This window comes from Lates calcarifer, linkage group LG2 (assembly GCF_001640805.2).
Source record: "Lates calcarifer isolate ASB-BC8 linkage group LG2, TLL_Latcal_v3, whole genome shotgun sequence".
Taxonomy (NCBI): Eukaryota; Metazoa; Chordata; class Actinopteri; family Centropomidae; genus Lates; species Lates calcarifer.
In genome coordinates this window covers 10737809-10757415 of record NC_066834.1, presented here as the reverse complement: position 1 = coordinate 10757415, position 19607 = coordinate 10737809, and the positions used below count along the sequence as shown (strand labels likewise).

At 40.9% G+C, this 19607-nt stretch overlaps 2 protein-coding genes and 1 long non-coding RNA gene across 6 annotated transcripts in view; 1 reads left to right on the top strand and 2 right to left on the bottom strand.

Annotated features, from left to right (window-relative positions):
* Window positions 1–12944, top strand: part of LOC127143217 (uncharacterized) — a 31307-nt gene extending 18363 nt beyond the window's left edge. For both annotated transcript variants that reach the window (XR_007814482.1, XR_007814480.1), the window contains exons 3-6: window positions 5756–5901; window positions 8591–8654; window positions 12314–12406; window positions 12856–12944. This is a non-coding gene — a long non-coding RNA (uncharacterized LOC127143217). The remainder of the gene's footprint in view (window positions 1–5755; window positions 5902–8590; window positions 8655–12313; window positions 12407–12855) is intronic.
* The window catches only part of si:ch211-210p4.6 (mitogen-activated protein kinase 8 interacting protein 1b), a 57718-nt gene continuing 39151 nt past the window's right edge, over window positions 1041–19607 (bottom strand). For all 3 annotated transcript variants that reach the window (XM_051075318.1, XM_018683334.2, XM_018683335.2), the window contains 8 exons: window positions 17235–18377; window positions 14757–14832; window positions 12848–13020; window positions 11939–12042; window positions 9008–9124; window positions 5810–5880; window positions 5316–5414; window positions 1041–4406 (listed from right to left, as the gene is read on the bottom strand). In XM_051075318.1, the coding sequence (XP_050931275.1) occupies window positions 4334–4406; window positions 5316–5414; window positions 5810–5880; window positions 9008–9124; window positions 11939–12042; window positions 12848–13020; window positions 14757–14832; window positions 17235–18377 (1856 nt within the window). In that variant the 3' untranslated portion in view covers window positions 1041–4333. The remainder of the gene's footprint in view (window positions 4407–5315; window positions 5415–5809; window positions 5881–9007; window positions 9125–11938; window positions 12043–12847; window positions 13021–14756; window positions 14833–17234; window positions 18378–19607) is intronic.
* LOC108887791 (uncharacterized) lies at window positions 9319–10392 on the bottom strand. Its single transcript, XM_018683337.2, has one exon. The coding sequence runs from the start codon at window positions 10382–10384 to the stop codon at window positions 9527–9529; it is 858 nt and encodes a 285-aa protein (XP_018538853.1). The 5' UTR covers window positions 10385–10392; the 3' UTR covers window positions 9319–9526.

Below are 19607 nucleotides of genomic sequence, written 5' to 3'. Positions count from 1 at the left end.
GAGGGCACAATGCTCTTTACTGGTTTGCGGAAACAGTCCTTGGGTTCCTTTTTCCATCCATCTGATTGTGTCGTTGTGTTGCAGCAGATAATGGTGAGAGGCCTGTCCTTCCTCTTCTGTTGCCTGACACCAAAAATCCTTATCAACCTTATCTTGAGGATGAATACTACTAACAGAAACATAACAAATCCTGATGTAAGGAAATAAAGCCGTTCAACAAGATGTTAAAATAAATCAACAGTATTCACTTTTGTTTGTGCATTTTCCTTGTCTTTTGAACCACTAGAGGACAATGATATTAAAAAAGAGTCTATATTTTTACTATCACTCTATCACATTTTGAGAAATTATTGTTTTGGGCAGTGCTGGCTCAGTTCTTCCAAGGGGCCCCACTGAAGCTGCATCATGGACTTCATTTATAAATAACAATAATGCTGGTATTTGTGCATTTCTCTTGTCATTAGAAGTGTAACAGAACAATTTGTTACTCTGGAATGGCCTATGCTGTCGTTTTATCCAGATTTAACTTCCTCCAAAAAAAAAGAGGGCTGTTTGTTTTGGCTCTCTGTTATCAAGCAGCATTCCCTGTCATAACTGTTGCATACAATTTAGGCCTAACATAATGGCTGAAACTGCAGAGCAAGATTTTCTCTTTTAGCAAAACATCACAAAGAAAAAAAAAGAAAAAAAGAAAATCACCTGTGGCTGTGACTTCAGTGTGTTGAGATTGTAAGCCACAGTCATGGTCACATGAGTACAATGCAACATAACTTGAAACAAGTGTGCTATGTAATGCTAACATCCTTAAAAGTGGGAAGAGAAAGAGTCTACAGTAGGTAGTACTGTAAATTTTAATTAAAAAACAAACAAACAAAAAAAAAAAAAAACAGGTCCTTTTATGGTGATATAAGTGTGTGTGTGTGTGTGTGTGTGTGTGTGTGTGTGTGTGTGTGTGTGTGTGTGTGTGCGCGCGCGCGCGCGAGCGCGCATGTAAGCTCATACTTAATGAATGAATAAAATAATGACAGGACACCATGAAATCTGCATTAAAATTTTTAAATAAAGAATAATTCACACCTAAAAAAATTCCAAAATAAAGAGAAATTTCACAAACTACATGTTGAATCAATACAATGTAATATTTATAATTACAGATATTAAATTATTTATTTATATATGGCATGTCTTTACACCCTTTGTATAGCCCCCACTACAGTACATTTTCTCTTGTCCACCTGATGAGATGGGAACTTATATAAAAATCAGTGTTGGTATCTTAATGCAAATACAATGGCTTTGATTGGATTAGCAACAGCAGACAACTTTTGTTGCTATATATATGTGTGTATATATATATATATGTATATATATACACATATATATATATACACATATATATATAGTTTTTGTGAAAGGGACAAATAGTGGGGACTGGTGAGATGGCTGGAATTGGTCATTTTCACATCCTTCATCAGTTAATCTTTCTTTCACAGACATTTTATCTCCTGTCAAATACAGATCACATAAATTCATCTGTTACAAAGCAGTGTTAAATAAATGATGATAAATGATGTAGGAAGCCCACTTTCAGTTTGTCTTTCACTGCAAAACAACTGTGCTGTACCTGTGTTGATTTAAAATGATATGGAATTCCTTTGGTTTTCTGTTATGAACATGTGGGTCCTCGTTCAGAACACGTCTGTAAACGACTGAAAAGTTTTAATATGAGGAGTATTGGCAGTATTGGTGAATTTGGTGCAACCAGTGTGGACCAGTGGTCACATCAAGTCCATTTTAATAACAGAGATCCTAAACATCCTCAGAAAAAAAGGAGTATTATAGAGGAGGCAGTGATGTGCCATAGAAAGTGTAGCCTCCTCAAAATTCATCAAGTTCAAAATCAAATCTCAAGTCTACTGGCTGATTTTCTTGAAAGATTGCTTAAACGATTATTACTGATTATTTTTCTGTCAATTGACTAATCAATGAAACGACGAACCTGTGGTTATTAAGTTCAAGTCTTCTACAGCTCTGCTCCTGTGTAATTAGCAAGGCTGATTTGGTAACTGTTAGCCAGCAGTTACTGTTACCTGTGAGTATCACGTGTGTTTTAAGAGTATTAGCTACATAGCTGTATCAACAGAATGGAATTAAGATATATATTTTTTGACACGTGCATTTGGACCTTCTATATACTTACATCTTGTTGATTAGTTTACTTGGCTTGGGCTGACTCTTTTGGTCTTGTCTGTGTAACGTCTTATCTGGGTAACAGACATAAAGGCTCTGTATTAGCACCATTTCACTGTACCTGGCATGTTCTGAAACAAATACGGCAGGAAAAACTGGAATTCAGCAGCATAGGTACAGTACAGTATGTTTAGCGCAGTGAAAAAAGTGCAGCATACACCAAACATACTTCTACATCTCAGTCTGCATTCAAAAACTTAAATTCAGTGGCAGTCACACTCAATGGCAATCCCTTAAAATGTTGTGATAACGTTCAGTGAGGAAGGTCACAATGATCTAATGAGAAAGAGGCACTACTAGTGAAGATCTGAAAACACCAGAGTTTTGCTTTTGCTCCCTTGCCAGCACCTGTACATACTGTTCTGAAGATCAACCTTATTATCTTATCACTGCCGCACAGAGAGCATTTAATATTTCTGATGTCAAAACTATCAGGAGCAAGTTTCTAGAACACCACATGATACCACATAATCTGTATGTCAGTCCACATCTTTTACCACTGTAGAGCCTAACCCAGATTTTTATTTATTTATTTTTAACTGGTGTTAAACTTCTTTGTCACTGATTTCTTACCATGTTAGAACACACAGTAAAGAAGCGCAGTGTGTCAGCATTAGACTAGGAATTAGGGATAAGGCTTTACTGGGAAAATGTTGGGTGGTTGTATCTTAGGACTACAGTACCAATAGAAGCTGTTATAAATTTTGAAAGGAAAAGTACAGACTCATACAACCTCACACTATGCTTTTTTTCTTTTTTTGTCATGGACAAATGATCTTCAGTGCATTTCAAGAGTTCTTGTGATTCAGTGTTGAAATGTTTTGGTCTGTCCCAACTTGTCTGCCCATACTGTCCGCTGGCATAGAAACTGTGGTACTTCCTGCCTGCTCCTTTGGATGTAGAATGTTTTGTCATCTCCTTGACTTCACTTTAGAGCAACCCATCTTAATCAGTGGGTCTAATGTGGTAACAAATGATTATTTTCATTATTAATTAATCATTTGCTCCATAAATCAGAAAATGCCAGTCTAAATTTCTGAAAGCCCAAGTTGATACATTCAAAGTGAGAGTCCAAACACAAGTATACTTGGTTTAATACTATAGAGGACGAAGAAACCAGTAAATACTTAAATTAGCCTAATCAGTAATCAGTTGGTTCACTTTTAAGCTTTTACTCATCTTTGTTTTAAACTGAAATACCTGGTTGTTGCCAGACTGATTTTGTTTTGAATTTCTCAGCAGTTACTTACTACTTGGCTCACACTGGTGAATGGCAGCACAAACATTGTGCCTCTGCACTGCACTGAGCCCCACCTTGCTGCATACATAGCTCATAAGGCAGATCATGCATAGATGCCCAAACTTGCTCATCCAACTGATCACAATGTTTGGGTTTGATATCAGGTTTAGTCACAGACCCCAAAATGCAAAGAACATCACCTGTAGATAGTTGTATTACAGTGTTACAGGGTGGATTTTTTTTTTTTTTTTAACAGTGTGAATCACCTTTGTATTAGGTGTGCTTTAAGGATAGAATTCACTATTCCTACATAGATTTTTATTTCACTTATGCATTTTCAGTGTGAGGATGTAATTTAGTAAATAATATATATGTTCCTCATGCTCAGACTGTAAAAATCTGAAGTCATAGCAAATTAATCATGTTAATTTTTTTTTCAAATCTTAGCTGCTGTTTTTCTTTTGACAAGTACATGGTGGCGCAGTCCAGTGTGGCTCGTGGTCTTTCCGTGTTGCACCTGCTGAGACAATGCTACAGGCTAACTAGCGCTGCCAAGGCTGTGGTGATACATTGTTTGTGCTTTCCGTGGAATAGCCTGTGATCACTGACTCCATTTTGCATATTTACTTTTATCAAAGCACACTGCCTTTGGCACATTTTTATCTCCTCTTATTGCGCAAAGGTTTCACTGCTGATCCAATACTTCAACCTTCTTTTCCTGTTTGTTTGTCAGATGTGTTAGTTTTCATTTATTTATTTTAATTTAGATATGTCTGTCCTTCATGCAACATTATGTTATGATACAGTGTACTGTACAGCGCTGTGGTTGAAGGCAGGGCAGTGCTATTCCAGGTAGATGTCCTCTGTAGGGCACGAGAACTCCACAAACTCTTTATAGTACAACTGGAAGGCTTTCCTGAAAAACAAAAATATGTAACAGTCATTTCCAGACTTCATGTAGAAGTACACACTCTGGGCAATACATTGCATATACTTATTGGAAAACTTTGGAAAACATATACTTTTTATTTTGTAGGTAAAGCAGTTAAACAGGGGTGTGACAGATCAGTTAATACCTTGTTGTTTTGTGTTTACTTTTTTTTTTTTTCCCACTGCTGACTTGATTGTGTTTAGGGTGGGCCTGTTATGTCAATAGCATCTCACATAGCTGACACCAAAACCTTACAATGTCTGGGCTGAATAAATATTCATGGTGACTAAACCTTTACCACAGGCCTGATCACTTGATCATGATTGGACAAAATTGTGATTGTTTGTATTGCGGTTTCAGTTTTGGCCTTAGAATCCTTTAATCCCTACAATCTAAGAAGAATATTTAACCAGAAAATACTGATGCAGTATCAAGTAGTTAAATACATTCTACATTTTACTTTCTTGTAATGTTATTGGAATTTCTAGGCACTTTTGTGTAACTTGCCACACTTTTCTTATCTCTATGACTGAGCCCAGACACTCTATGGAGGAAACTCATTTCGGCAGCCTGTATCTGTGATATCATTTTTTCAGTCACTGCTCAAAGTTTGTGACCATAAATGTCTTTTTAGTAATTAAAAAAAGAAGTCTAAAATTATGTTTAGGCTTCATCATTATGTGGTACCATGTTTTGAATGCACCGTAGATCTTGCAACACTGACTAGCCACAACATTAAAACCACTGACTAATAAAGTGAAAAAACATTGACCATCTCATTACGATTCAGCGTTCTTCTGATTGTACCGTAAGGGGAGCCCTACACATTATTAGGCTGGTCCCAGCTGCGACTGATCAGTGTATGTAAGGGCACATCTCACAGGCTCAACTCACCCTACTGACTCTGCAAGAGGTTTAGTGGAGTTTTCAGACACAAACACATGGCAGGCAAATCTCTGGTCTGCTGGGTGTTTCGTAATGAAACCAAAATACCTGCAAAAAAGACAGAGAAAACAGACTGGAAACTCCATAGAGGTATAGTCAGCACCTTCATTTGTTGCCATGTATTAATAGTAAACCGCTGTTTAATTTTTTTTAAACACTTAGTCAAGAGTTAGGTCAGGTCTGTGTTGGAGGTCTGGCACATTTGTTGATTTCAAATGACACTTTGTGGTGAATTATTGTTAGTTCTCTGCAGATGAACACTAGCAAAGGTTAACAACATTAAACTAACTATGACAGTATTTATTTTATCGAAATGAGACAGTAGGAAAAATGCTGATTAACTGTCTAGTCTATAATTTTGTTTTTGGTTGGTTGTTTGTTGTCAACAGACCCTGATAGTCCCCACCTGAAAGCAGTGCCTCATGCTGTCTGCCTTTACTTACTTGCTGTTTTTGGGATGATAGCCGCAGAAGGAGACGTTCTTCAACTGGAAGAAATGACTGCACTCATTACTCTGAAAAGGACACAGAAAAAGGTCAGAATAAATGGCTTTGATTAACATAAAAAAAAAGATTATCAGAAAATTAAAAAGAAATTTTAAAAAAGTAATTAAAAAGTAATGGTACATTTTATGTGCACTGTTAAATTTACTGCCATTAACCAAACAAATAAGTAGATGTAATGGTGTCTCTGAAGGGAAAATACTTTATATGACACCAGTGTTGTGGACCTGTGCTGAGCTTGTAGGTGCTTCTTTAGATTTGAAATAGGTTTTTTTTGCAGCTGACAGACACTTACAACCCAAATTGAAAATAATGCTAATATTTCTACAGAGTAAAGGCCGTCCTCTCTACCATCTCGTTAGCTGAGCTAAACTTGTGCACTGACACTGTGGGATGAGATAATTTCCACTACAACAGCAACAGACTGTGCAAATGTGTTTTGGTTTTGTTGTAACAATAACTGTTTGCTTATAAGACCACCTAGAGTGGAACTATACATACATATCAAAATTCAGCATGTATAACCTTCATCTGAAAAGTAACAAGTGACTACAGCTGTCAAAAAATGTTTTTCTCTGTGAGGAAAAGTTTAGAGGTACTCAAACTGGAAACTACAGCAACAACACCATTTCACAAAACACAAGACATTTTAAAAAAGACAATGTTTCAATAAAAACTACAGCATTATTGCTAGAAGCATTTAATTATGGTGTGGTGTAAACAAAGTTTTGCAAGAGCAACACATTTGTTGAGCATGTAGCTGACAGTAGGACTTGCCCTAATGCAGACTGTGTGCTGTTGTTGCAATGTGTGTTAATGGGCAAGGCTCAGCTTGCTTACTGTTCCCTTCTGGTGAGTGAAAGGCAGAGTTAAGGCAGCTGTGTTCAAGTACCAGAAGCTTATAAGCAAAGGTTCAGAAAGTGGGAAAGGTCAGTTAAGCAGACTCAAATGGAGTTTGCAAGGGAGCTGGTTACCCAACTTAATTGATGATGTACAGCTCTTGAAGTTAAAACATTTTATGACTTGTGCAATTTAATGTTCTCCTAGCAGTTTAAAAATTCTCTGCTGAATAATGTTGCCCTCTACATTAATGAGCATAAAATCAAAACTTCTGCCAAGGCTGCTCCATTCAGCCCGTTCCTGTGTCTTGTGGCTGCGTAGATGTGAAAGCAGGCAGCCAGGCTAAGCTATCAGATTACCTATCATTTGTGTCAGATGGTTCTCTGTAATTGATAGGGAGTTCTGTAAGGGTTCCATTTTAGATTTTGAGGGACACTGGGTCCTTGGATTCATTTGTTTTGCCCTCAGTGCTGCCATTCTCTCAGGAGAGTGATCAGGAGAGTGATTGGTGATTTTGTCTCTGTTTGTGGCATGGAGCTGTTTGCAGTTTCACTACATAAGTTGATGTTGGAGTGTGATTTAATGGCCTGTGTTGCCAATTGAGTATAGTTATTGGGTATAGCTGTCATTGTGAGGGTGTCGCCTGAATGTGTTCAGTCCTCTGTGATGTCTACAGATGCTGGTGTTGTACAGACCAAAAGCAGAGTAGTGTGAGCACCTGACTTCAGTAAGCCTCATGAGAAAATGTATCACTGATTAATCACAAGTCTGAGTGTTGCAAAATTGCCCCACAAGTCAATAAGAAAACACTGCTTACACAGGCTAATGTGAGGCCTTGAGCCACAGTCAGCCAGGTTGGGTGCTGATGCGATTGCATCTGGTCTAGAGCCATATGTTCTTAATGTTATTGTTTTTTTCTTTTCTGTTTACAACTTGCTGGTCTCCCATTTTCCTTTCTTGACCTTCCCCTCAAGCTCTTAAATTTGCTTCTCCAGGCACTGTGTGTTACTGAGTTGAAAGTATGGCAGAATGGCCTTGTTGGGAGAAACCAAGGAGAATATCAGTTTATTTACTTTTGATAAGAGCACAGTTTATGTACAGTGTTAGAATTGTTGTATTATGGTTTGCAGTAAGTGTTGCATTTGTGTTCTGCTGGTTCACTTCTCTCTCAAGGGCTGCATATCCACACAGTACATTTTCACTCAGCCACTCCATACACTACTGACTTTGCAGATATCACTCATCTACTCTTTTGTGTTTCTTTTTGGTTATTTCATTGAAAATTTGTTAGTTGCAGTAGCAGTGTCACCTGTTTTTGTTGCAGTCTTAGAGTCCAGCTGTAGTTCAGTGTAGTAATATAGTAGTGTATTTAATTACTGTTGTTGAACTCTTGACCTCCAACACTATTTGCAGTGAGGGATTGTTCTCTTGCTCGAACCGTAGACGCACCACTGCAGGCATCTCATGAACCCACCATGCCACCAAGTCCCTTCGTATTGGGATGTTCACTTAGAGCACTTTTCAGTCTTCACTTTGGGCATCAAAATTTACTGCACCTTGTAAGAATTGAACCCATGTGCTCTGAAATTCCAAGCATGTGTCTTATCAGTCTGAGCTATTTGGTCTGATTCTTAACAACTCTTTCTTCAAGCCTTTCAGTGTTTGCATTTGGTGCTGGACTTCAAAATTCAATAAGCATAGCAAGAATAGAATCTGTGTCCCTCAAATTACCCAGCAGGCGTCTTGTCAGCCTGACCTGTTTGGTCTGACTGATGCTTAACAACTTTCTTCGAGCCCTTTGAGTGTCTGCATTTGGTGTTGGCCTAGCAAAAATCAAACTCTCAAACATATCCCTCTCCCCTCTTGACTTGCTTCTCACAGGTACCAGATTGCTGAGGGGGGCTGTGGTAGAAAGCCTTAAGTGGAAACAAGTGGCAAGCATCAGGTAAAGTTTTTTTTTTCTTCCTTTTAATAGATAAATCATCTGTGTTTTCTGAATGTCCAAATTCTTTTTAGTATTTTTTGAAATGTTGTGATGTTTTCCCAAATGCTGTAGTGGTTTCCAAAAAGTTATGTTTTGACCTTCAGGACCACCACAGAAAATACTTATGCTCTTCCCCCTTTTGAAAACATTTCCCAAACATTTTTGTCTGCAGTGTCCATTGGCAGCCACATGGGGGTGACATACCTCAATTGTTAAAATGTGGATTCTGGTATGAAGATGAGCTTTCATTTGACAAAACCTCATGAAGCTGCACTTCATTTATTAGACAGAAAAGGGAACAGAAATTGTCTTACTCTATCACAAGCATAATAATCCTCTTGAACTGCAAGCTTGATGCCTTTCACACTGATCTCCAGGATGCAGGAGGAAGGCGGGTTGTACTTGACTGTCATCCTTCTGTTGGTGGCAATCTGGAAAACAAATGCAAAGATGATTCCTAAAATGTAAATAGTTCAAAATTCTTAAGACTTTTGTAACCCAGTGTTATACTAATAATAATATGAAAGTGATACTAAAATTTTAACTATGTTGCCAGTGCTCTATATTATATCTCTATCTATATAAAGCTTTGATTTTGTAAAGTTACTGTCAATTCACAGGAAGGAAGGAAGCTAGAATAATGCTACTATTCTTTGAGATATTACATAAATGAATTCTAAAATCATTTTACACTAATTTCTGTACTTGCTTCACACTCATAAGACCATTAAGATTTGTTAAGAACGCAACATGTCATAGTTCCTCTGTATTACTGCATCATTATTTTGTGCCATTAGTCCTTTACCAAAGTTTTCTGGGACTACAGTTGATGTTCAGTTCAGTATCTCCCACTTATTCTGGAATTGCGGTGGCAACAGGCTAAGCAGGGCATTCCAGACATCCCTCTCCCCAGCAACGTTTTCTAGCTCCTCCTGGGGGTTTCTAAAGCGTTCCCAGGCCAGAAGAGACACATAATCTCTCCAACTTGTCCTGGGTCTACCCCAGGGTCTCTTCCCAGTTGGGTGTGCCTGGAAGATCTCCAAAGGGAGTCTCCTAGGAGGCATCCTTACCAGATGCCTGAACCACCTCAACTGGCTCCTTTCGACACGAAGGAGCAGGGGCTCTACTCCGAGCTCCCTCTGGATGTCCAGGCTTCTCACCCTATCTCTAAGGCTGAGCCCAGACACCCTCTGGAGGAAACTCATTTCAGCTGCCTGTATCCGCAATCTCCTTCTTTCGGTCACTACCCAGATCTTGTGACCATAGGTGAGAGTCAGAACGTAAATCGACTGGTAAATTGAAAGCTTTGCCTTTCGACTCCGCTCCCTCTTCACCACAGTGGTCCAGTACAGTGACCGCATTACTGCTGATGCCGCACTGATCCGCCTGTCAATCTCATACTCCATCCTCCCGTCACTCATGCACAAGACCCCGAGATACTTAAACTCCTTCGCTTGAGGCAGCAACTCTCCCCCCACCCGGAGGGAACAATCCACCATTTTCCGGCTGAGGACCATGGCTTCAGATTTGGAGGTGCTGACCCTCATCCCCACTGCTTCACACTCGGCTACAAACCGCCCCAGTGTGTGCTGAAGGTCATGGTCTGATGAGGCCACATTCCTCACCTCAGCTGCGCCTTGAGATCCTGTCCATGAATACCATGAACAGGACCAGAGACAAGGGACAGCCATGGCAACACCCACCGGACACGTGTTTGATTTTGTGCCAAGAATGTGGACACAGCTCTCACTTTGGTTGTATAAGGACCGGGTGGCTCGCACCAGCGACCCCGGTACCCCATACTCCTGCAGTACCCCCCACAGGATCCCTTAAGGGGACACGGTCATAGGCCTTTTCCAAGTCTACAAAACACATGTAGACTGGCTGGTCAAATTCCCATGACTCCCTCAGCAATCCTGCAAGAGTGAAAAACTGGTCCACTGTTCCACAGCCAGGACAAAATCCGCATTGTCCCTCCTGAATCCGAGGTTCGACAATCAATCTAAGCCTCCTATCCAGCACCCTGGAGTAAACTTTCTTAGGGAGGCTGAGTAGTGTGATACTCCAATAATTGGAGCACACCCTCCGGTCACCTTTTTTAAAAACGGGGACCACCACCCCGGTCTGCCACTCCCCAGGTACTGTCCCCAACCTCCATGCGGCACTGCAGAGGCATGTCAGCCATGACAGCCCCACAATATCCAGAGCCTTTAGTATCTCAGGGCGAATCTCGTCCATACCTGGCACCTTGCTGCTGGGCAGCTTCTTAACTACCTCAGTAACCTCTGCTAAAGATATGGCTGTGGCTTCCCCCGAGTCTTCAGGCTCTGCCTCCTCCACAGAGGACATATTGGTCGGGTTTAGGAGTTCCTCAAAGTGCTCTTTCCACTGCTCAACAACATCCCCAGTCCAGCTCAGCAGCCCCTCTCCTCACCTGAGTGTCCAAGACATATGGCCGCAGATCTGATGATACAACCACAAAGTCGATCATCGATCTTTGGCCTAAGGTGCTCTGGTACCATGTACACTTATGAGCCACCCTATGCTCGAACATGTTCATTATGGCCAAACTGTGACTAGCACAGAAGTCCAATAACAAAACACCGCTCAGGTTCAGATTGGGGAGGCCGTTCCTCCCAATCATGCCCTTCCAGGTTTCCCCATCGTCGCCCACATGAGCATTGAAGTCCCCCAACAGAACTATGGAATCTCTGGCCAGCACCCTTTCCAGGACACCACCCAGAGACTCCAAGAAGGCTGTTGTTTGGTACATATGCACACGCAACAGCTAGAGCCTTACCCCCTGCAATTTTCAGTCACAGAGAGGCGACCCTCTCGTTCACAGGGGAAAACTCCCAACACTGCAGCACTCAGTCGGGGGTTTGTGAGTATCCCCACTCCCGCCCGACGCCTCTCACCTTGGGCAACTCCAGCCCCTCTCCAGGATTTTGGTTCCAGAGCCCATGCTGTGTGTAGAGGTGAGCCCAACTATATCTAGTTGGTACTGCTCCACCTCCCGCAGCAGCACAGGCTCCTTCCCCGCCAGAGAGGTGACATTCCATGTCCCTAGAGCTAGCACGCCTGGGGCCCTGCCTTTGCCTGCCACCTGGCCCCGAAGCCTATCCCCGCAGGTGGTGGGTCCACAGGTTGACAGTTGATGTGGCTCTCCTTAATGTTTCTCCACTATAGCAGTCAGTTGCTTTACACAGGAAAACACACAATTGTGCACAACATAGGCCTTATACCTTCTGCATAGCTGCACACAGAACATCATTTCCTTTGTGGTAGGGCACTTGGACTGACCCCAGGAACTTTAGCCGGTATCTGTCCATCCATTCATTGCTCTTCACTGTAAGGAAATAAACAACATTATAGAATAAGAACCAGTTTTATCAAGCACTAAGATACAGGTATGATTTTGATGGCTCCTTCTAAAGAGACAAAATACATTTTCTTTTTGTTTTCCACAGCAACAGAAGGATTATTTCTGTTAGGTTACACTCAGTACTGTCTCTTCTAATGTGACTAGCTACATATACATGACAGTCTTTGCAACTATGACTTTGTTTTGTGTTTTTACTCATTTTGTATATTTATCATTTAATTTTCCTTGTCACCAGCTGCTCACACACTGGCAGAGAGGAGTTTCACCAGCAGAACATAACTCTCCCTGGGGTTACCTCCATCTGGGTTTCTCATCAGGATATGTTACAGTAAGCAAGCTGACTTTTGTTCATTCTTTACTTTTTGTCAATTATATGCCACTGTAACTTCAAGGATAATTCCAGTATTTTTGAACCTGAACCTTATTTTTCCTCATGTATCTCAATGTTGAAATTCACTTGTATTGACAATCTTAGCCTGTCTGTGGCAAAAACAAGCACTCTAGTAGACTTAATTTGACATGGACTATTGCCCATTGGATCACACTGCCAACAGCTGTTTGCCTAGGTTAAGTCATTCTAGGGTAAAATACTGTTAAGTGTTGAATTTTACTGTGTTTACTACTCAGTTATCATGTCTCAGCTTGTTAGAAGCACCGATGAAACTGAACGGTACAGAAAAATATGCTGACTCAATTGTCTCGAGCACAATTTCGATGTTTCCATAACCAAAAGAGGGCATTTCACCTACTTTACTAACAGTGTCATTACCTTTGTAGCTCTCTGTGTCCTTTGTCACTTCTATGGCGTAGTAAGCGGGGAAGATCCCACGGGCACCAGTTCGCATGTTGTAGCCCTCATACCAGTAATCCTCTGCCTGCACCTCCACCAGCAACGGATCATCTACCTCCAGCTCCAACTCATCGTCATGTCGGGGGACAAACCTGTTGAAACAGATTTAGTTACGCGGGAGAACGACGAGAACACTCAGGCTTTTTACGAGCAGGATGACCACCTCACACAGTATCACAAATGGATGTTAAAGGAACACTGCTCTGAAATCTATGTTTTGAGTAGCCACAACTCACCTCCTGTAAGCTTAAAAAGTGGCTCTGAAAAAATGTGTAGCTTACTTCTTCATAGAGAACACAACTTAGTTTGCTTTGGTTCACAAAGTTATAACAGATTCCAATGGCAACCCAATTTTGTGTTGAAATAAATCTATACATAAGAAATTTCTTACATGACTCTGTTTGCATTTGTAAGTTACAAATACTTAGAAAGACACCAAAATATGGCAAAATACTTTTTGTTGTTAGCACACTTAGCACTTAACCTTTGTTGCATGCAGCTTACAGAAGTTGTTTACTTTAGTTGCAAATGATAAAAGACATTTGTGAATCCAAGCTGATTACAGCTGCCATCTCCCTCAAGCCTACAGGCCTTATGCTAATACTCAGAACATAGGTTAAACACAACACACACATCTTCAGTGTCAGCTTTTAGTAGAAAAGAAACCTTGTGTATAGATTGATCAGCATGCATTCCTGAATTTATCTGGGTTTTATATATCAAAGACTCACAGAAATTTAATTCTCAATACTTAAGCTGTAGATAACACCTGAAACAATAATAGTCTAGCCTGGTGTTGGGTGGTCGGTTGTAATGCTAATGGCTGTAGATCCATTACAAAAATATAGAATTATGGGCATTATAGGCATGCAAACTAGAAACCCATTTGATTAAAAAGACACTGTAACAACCCCCTCACCCCCCACCCCCCACCCTCGCTTACAGCTATGCATGGATAATGTCCTGGATCATCATATGATCTGTGCGTGCAGTGAGATGCTGCTATTCACATGACTGCACTGCTGCTCTGTCTGTCCCTTCCCTATGCATTTATCAGCCTGAGGTTTTCAACAACAGCTGTAAGTCCAAGCTGCCAACTGGAGTGTGACTGTTACTGAGGAAACATGCAGAAATTAGGTGTTTTCTGCTCTAACAGCTATAAAAAATGATAATAATAATAATAATAATATTAAAAACTGGCAGAGATGAGCATGTTAAAGGAAAATTCAATTTAAATTCATATTGATTTATCACTCATAACACATCGAAATAAAAATTTAAATGCAGTGGCATGTGAAAATCATGTGTGCCACAAAGAGAAACAACCTAACAAAAGTTGGAAGATAATTTTAGCATTGTTCGACTTCAAAGTCGAGTTGAAGCTGCAGAATACGCATACAAGAACTGAAAAGGCCAGACTTGTAGTGAGTTTGAGCTTAGACATATTATCTAAACTACTTATTAGGAAACAAAGATTTACCTCTAAATAGCCATGTTTAGACTGTTATTACAGTCAAATAAATCTAAAGTTATATGTTAATGCTCTATCTTTGCTTAACTAATTTATTCATACTTAATTTCTACAGAGTTCTGTTATAATTATATTGTATATTTTTTGTACTTCATAGTCTATATTATGTAACCATGGTATTGAGTCAACAAATTTGATTCCCTGACTGATGATTTGAGCAAAATGTAGCCACAGTGAATAACAATGTTAAATTTACATATGTTTGTAGTCATGGTGCTATATTTAGTATGCACATGAAGATAATGATGTGGATGTGGATGTGATGGTGAGGATGATTATTGTGTAGTTCTTCCTCACCTGTAGACAGCTCTGTGGCTCTGGTCCCTCTCCTCTCCATTTATGACACACGAGTATAAGCCAAAGGACTCTGCACCTTAAATATCAAGAAAAAAGAAAAGACATGAGGAAATAAAATTTAAAAAATATATAATGTGGAGTGTACGGCTCTGAAACAAAAAGATTAAAAGACATCAGTGTTTAAATGCAACAAGTCCATCACTGACAAACACACAATTAGGACACATAGTATTTACTTATATATACATCCATTCTTTAGGACCTACTGTATGAATCACAGTTTAATTAGCTGTGAAACAAATGAGCATTATGTATTTTTACCATTCCCTAGAGACATCTGTCACCCCCTTCTGCACCACTCAGAAAAACTGCTGTGGTGTTTCTAATGAGTCAGTAAAACACATGGAAAGCATCCAAGAGGACGGCGAGGACTATTAGAGGAAATGACCACGCTTACATTATAGGCTAATCTGTCATTCCCTGTCTCTTTCACATGAATCTTCCCTTCTGCTCATTACTGCTGGTTGCTTTACACACACATATACCCCGCAATATGGGTCATTGCTTCATTGTTTTCCTAAGGTGACAATAGGCTTACAATCCTACAATCCTCCATCAAAAGACCATCCTGCCCCTCCTCAGTCCTCTTTCTTTTCTACAGGGAGCACAAAGCACAAAGATACAGTCTGGGAAAGCAGACTCACTGATCTTTCCTCTAGCACCAAAATTAGTTCAAACTCTTCACTTCTCTTGAACCTCAAAGATTATTTGACACATTTTTCTAAAAATACACTGAGAAGATTCATAATTATGCAGATGAAGACTTTCCATTTTCTGTACCTCACATTTTGACCCCCACACTTGCAGATTCTTTAGGTAACGTTCAGACCAACATTTGCACCATGTCAAAAAAGGTCAGCCACATCATAAATTACACATTTCTGCCAATTCTCCAACAATCATCAAGACAGGATACAATTATTTTTTGCAGTAATAAGTTCGAAAATTAGAAAGAAGTGAGCTTACTAGCTCTTTGGTGCTTGAGGCAAGATTAGCCAGTACTAGTTTACCACATCCAAATCTCCAACTAAATTGTTGGTGGTTGAGATGCATTATGGGTAAGGTAGGTACCACATTTTGAGAAGGAAGAAGAATGCACAGAATGAAAATGATACCTCTGGTTCCGCTGCACTGATTTTGATCCTTATTTAGCGCCATACTAAATTGGCGGAGTACAGAAAATTGTACTTCATGAAGCCACCCACTGCCTGTGTCATTTACTCTAAACACCCTCTCTGAGACTGCCATCATTTTAATGCCTGGAAAAAGGCTTAGAACTTGTTTGTGAATGTGATTGGTCTGGACAGCAGAGGAGAAGAGAGAGGACTGGAGGCAAATCCAGGAAACGGCAAACTGTTTTTGGCTCAGTGTTCCTCCACCAAGCAGGCCACTGAAATGTCCAGCTGGGTTTCTGCCCTGAACATGCTGCTGTCAGAATGCTGATAACAGTACTAACAAAGCACAAAAACTGCAGCCTTCATTTACAAGACTTAACAAGCTGAGCTGGGTGATATGGCCTAAATTAGTCCAACTTTCAAGTAAATCACATGCTGAAACAAACTAATGTCCATCTTTGAACTGCTAGTATGATAAAACAATGTAAAATATTATTCCTCAATAATAAGACATTATTCAACAGTAACATAACATAATGAAATCTTCCATTTGTAGCATTTTTATAAAGTTACATCTAACACAGTGTTGGTCACAAAGCCCAGGATTTAATCAGTCATGTGGACAATGATCAGTGCTGTACGAGAATATTCCAGTTCCTGAATATCTCTGTGGCTCTGCTTCATCAGCCACATCGCTTTAAGCCTCTCCCACCACGCTGCCAATTCGGCTAGACAGCATTCACTGCTGTGTTACTGTATGTTTAAAGGGAATTACACAGAACAACAGCTTGCCTTGCTGATGTGCTTGCTGGCTGTTTCACACACCATTCACAGGAATTTAAAGGTCTGGATTAAGATATGTATCCTCAAAATGAAATCAATGTTTTAAAAAGTCTCAGAAATAGGGCAGAGTGAGTAAAATGATGGAACACACTGTCTAGAAAATAGCTGAAAGGGAGGTTACCTCATATACAAACCAAGGAGTGTATTAGTTTGCATTAGTTTTTGCATACAGTTTGTCTGTGAACAAAAACCAAACCAAAACCAAATCCTACACTTTTGATTATTCTCTTGATCCTGCAAACAAACAATCAATGTTTTTCCCCTCTCTCTCTGTCTCTTTTTTTCCCCCTCAGTTTCATAATTATTGCTTAAAAAACTAATTTGGTTGGGTGATATGGCTGACTTCTATGGCCATTACAGGTTTAATACAAGTATATTTCCATTATTGAATCTGTACATGTCACATTGGGGTAAGCAAAAATGCAAAATGACATACTAAATATTATGTTAAATGACTTACTGGAAGAGCGAGAGCGTCCGTTCATGAAGACGTTGAGGAACTTCTTGGAGAAGTGCAGGTCTGCCTCTGGAGTGGAGTCTTCAGACAGACAAGCTGTTGCCTCTCTCCTCACTCCTCCTATCCGAGCCCCGTCCTCCTCATCTTCCTCCTCGTACTCCTCCCCGATGGCCGACTCGTACGGAGAGGAGACGCAGTTGTCGTAAACGGTGGCCGAGTCACTGTCATCGCTGTAGCCTTGGTAACACTGCCGGAGACTGACCAGTTCAAGCTGAGCGTGCTCATCCACCACCAGCGTGTATTTGACCGAGTCATATGAAAGGCCGCTGGCCTCTGAGCTCATGGAAGTCCTTACCGGGGCGGCTCGGCTGCTGCCGCCACCGCCGCCATCATTGCCCTTTCCTCCCCCCTTCCTCATCCTTCCGTCCATTATTATCCTGTCCACATCCTCATCCTCTCCACAGTAGCTTTCGTCTGTGGCGTCCACATACTCCACCGATGACCCGGCTCTCAGCATAGCCCCGGCCCCAGTCCCTGCCCCCTTTAGGCTGAGGTCCAGTGCAAGGGAGGAGCGAGCTGAGAGGGCCATGCTGGGTGGAGTGATGAGGGACTCTACGCAGGAAGCATATGAAGGTGGGGGGACGTAGACCTCGTCCTCCTCATAGATGGAGGGGTTTGTCCGGTCTGGGAGGGGCTGGTAAGGAGGTGGGCCTTCAGTGTCAGAGCTGATGGACATGCGGCCCTGTTCAGTCTGCTGTGAGAGGAAAGGCCGGTCCTGCGTGTTGAGAGGCTCTAGGGGGTCGGCAGAACGCTGCACAGGAGTCAGATAAATCTCCTCTGTGGGCTCTAGATGAACATCCGTGTGGTAGCGGATCCTCTCCCGGTGGTGCCCACCTCCATCTGCCTTCCCTGCTGGATAAAGAGGAGCTGGTGTGTAGTTCTGTGGTGGTGGGGGAGCGGGTGGCTTCTCCTGAAGCTTGGAGCGTGTCACGGCCGCTGTAGACGAGCTGTGCGAGTGTCCCGAGGTGTGGCTGTGTCTGCAGGGGGCGTCGGTGGAGGTCCCGCGGTCTTTGGTCTGCGCTCCCCCACCCTGCACCTTGTCCTCGTCGCTCAGGCAGCTGTGCTCACGTGGAGGGGTGAGCTCACCTAGAGGAAGAGCAGATGCAAACATCATGCACACAGCCACACAAATGCACACAGCCACACAAACACACACGCAGACACACAAACACGCACAAAGGCCAGACACACACGCAGAATAAATATACACGACGCCGAAACGCAGACATGACCGACAAGCAAACGCACAAACAGACATGAAGGCAGACATGGCAGCGGATGTGCAGACAGATAAAATAAAGCACAAACAAGGAGAGAAAAGTAGAAATGGTTAGGTAACGGATGTTAGGATTACACAGCTAAATCCCCATTACTCATCAAATTCAGAGTGCAGCTAAAAGAAGGTGATTGATGTGTTATGTCATAATCCATCGCCAGGAAATCCAAGCATGATGGTTTCACCGCGGATGATGCAGCACTGACGTCTGAAGCTGCAGGACAGCAAACGCCACGTTAATTCTTCAGCATTTATGGAGCAGGGAGGCCAATTCAAGACAGTGTATTTTTGATTCTAATTTTCAACAAAATTTTGGCAGATCACTCTTTAAAACAAAATACTTCTAAAGTCTTAGGTCATTTGTCAGGCCATATGATGTCATTTGGTAGTTTACATATGAATGGCACTTGTTGTATTCATTAGCAAATCTACAGGTTTTATCACAGTGGGTCTGAGATTTCTTAGGTCAGTGAAGAATTTTTTAAAAAGACCTTTTTTTCAACTGTGACAATGAAGGCAAATAAACTAATAATAACTTCTGAAAATAAAGAAAATAATAATTCTCATGTCAGGTTTATTTTAAACCTCATTTATGATCTTGAAATTCGCATGTTGTAGAATGAACATATCACTAACTTTGATGAGAACTAATAAACTGCAGCTTGAATAACTGATGCAGTCTATGAAACCTGACATATTGCCATCTAATGTTCAATAATTGGTACTTCCATTCTTGTATGTCATTATATTGTCATAGATTGTAAGGTTGCAAATAGTTGGATTATCTTAATGATGCTCTGTAAAGCTTTCTTCACAATTGTACATCATCTATGTGTCTAACCATCAAAATAAAATCAGAAATATTTTTTTTTACATTAGCTACGCATGGTTTGTGTCCTTCATTTGTTAGATCAATCCAACAGCTTATTTCAGTTTAGCAGTCGGCTTGATATCAATTTAGTTGGTGCGAGTACAAAGTCAACAATGACAGAATGATGTGTTAACACTTCCATTCTGCATTCTGCCACCATGGCTTAAAT

What these genes read in the sequence shown, in the direction of transcription:
- LOC108887791 (XM_018683337.2), bottom strand. Translation starts at nt 10,384, where the DNA reads ATGGCTGTCCCTTGTCTCTGGTCCTGTTCATGGTATTCATGGACAGGA.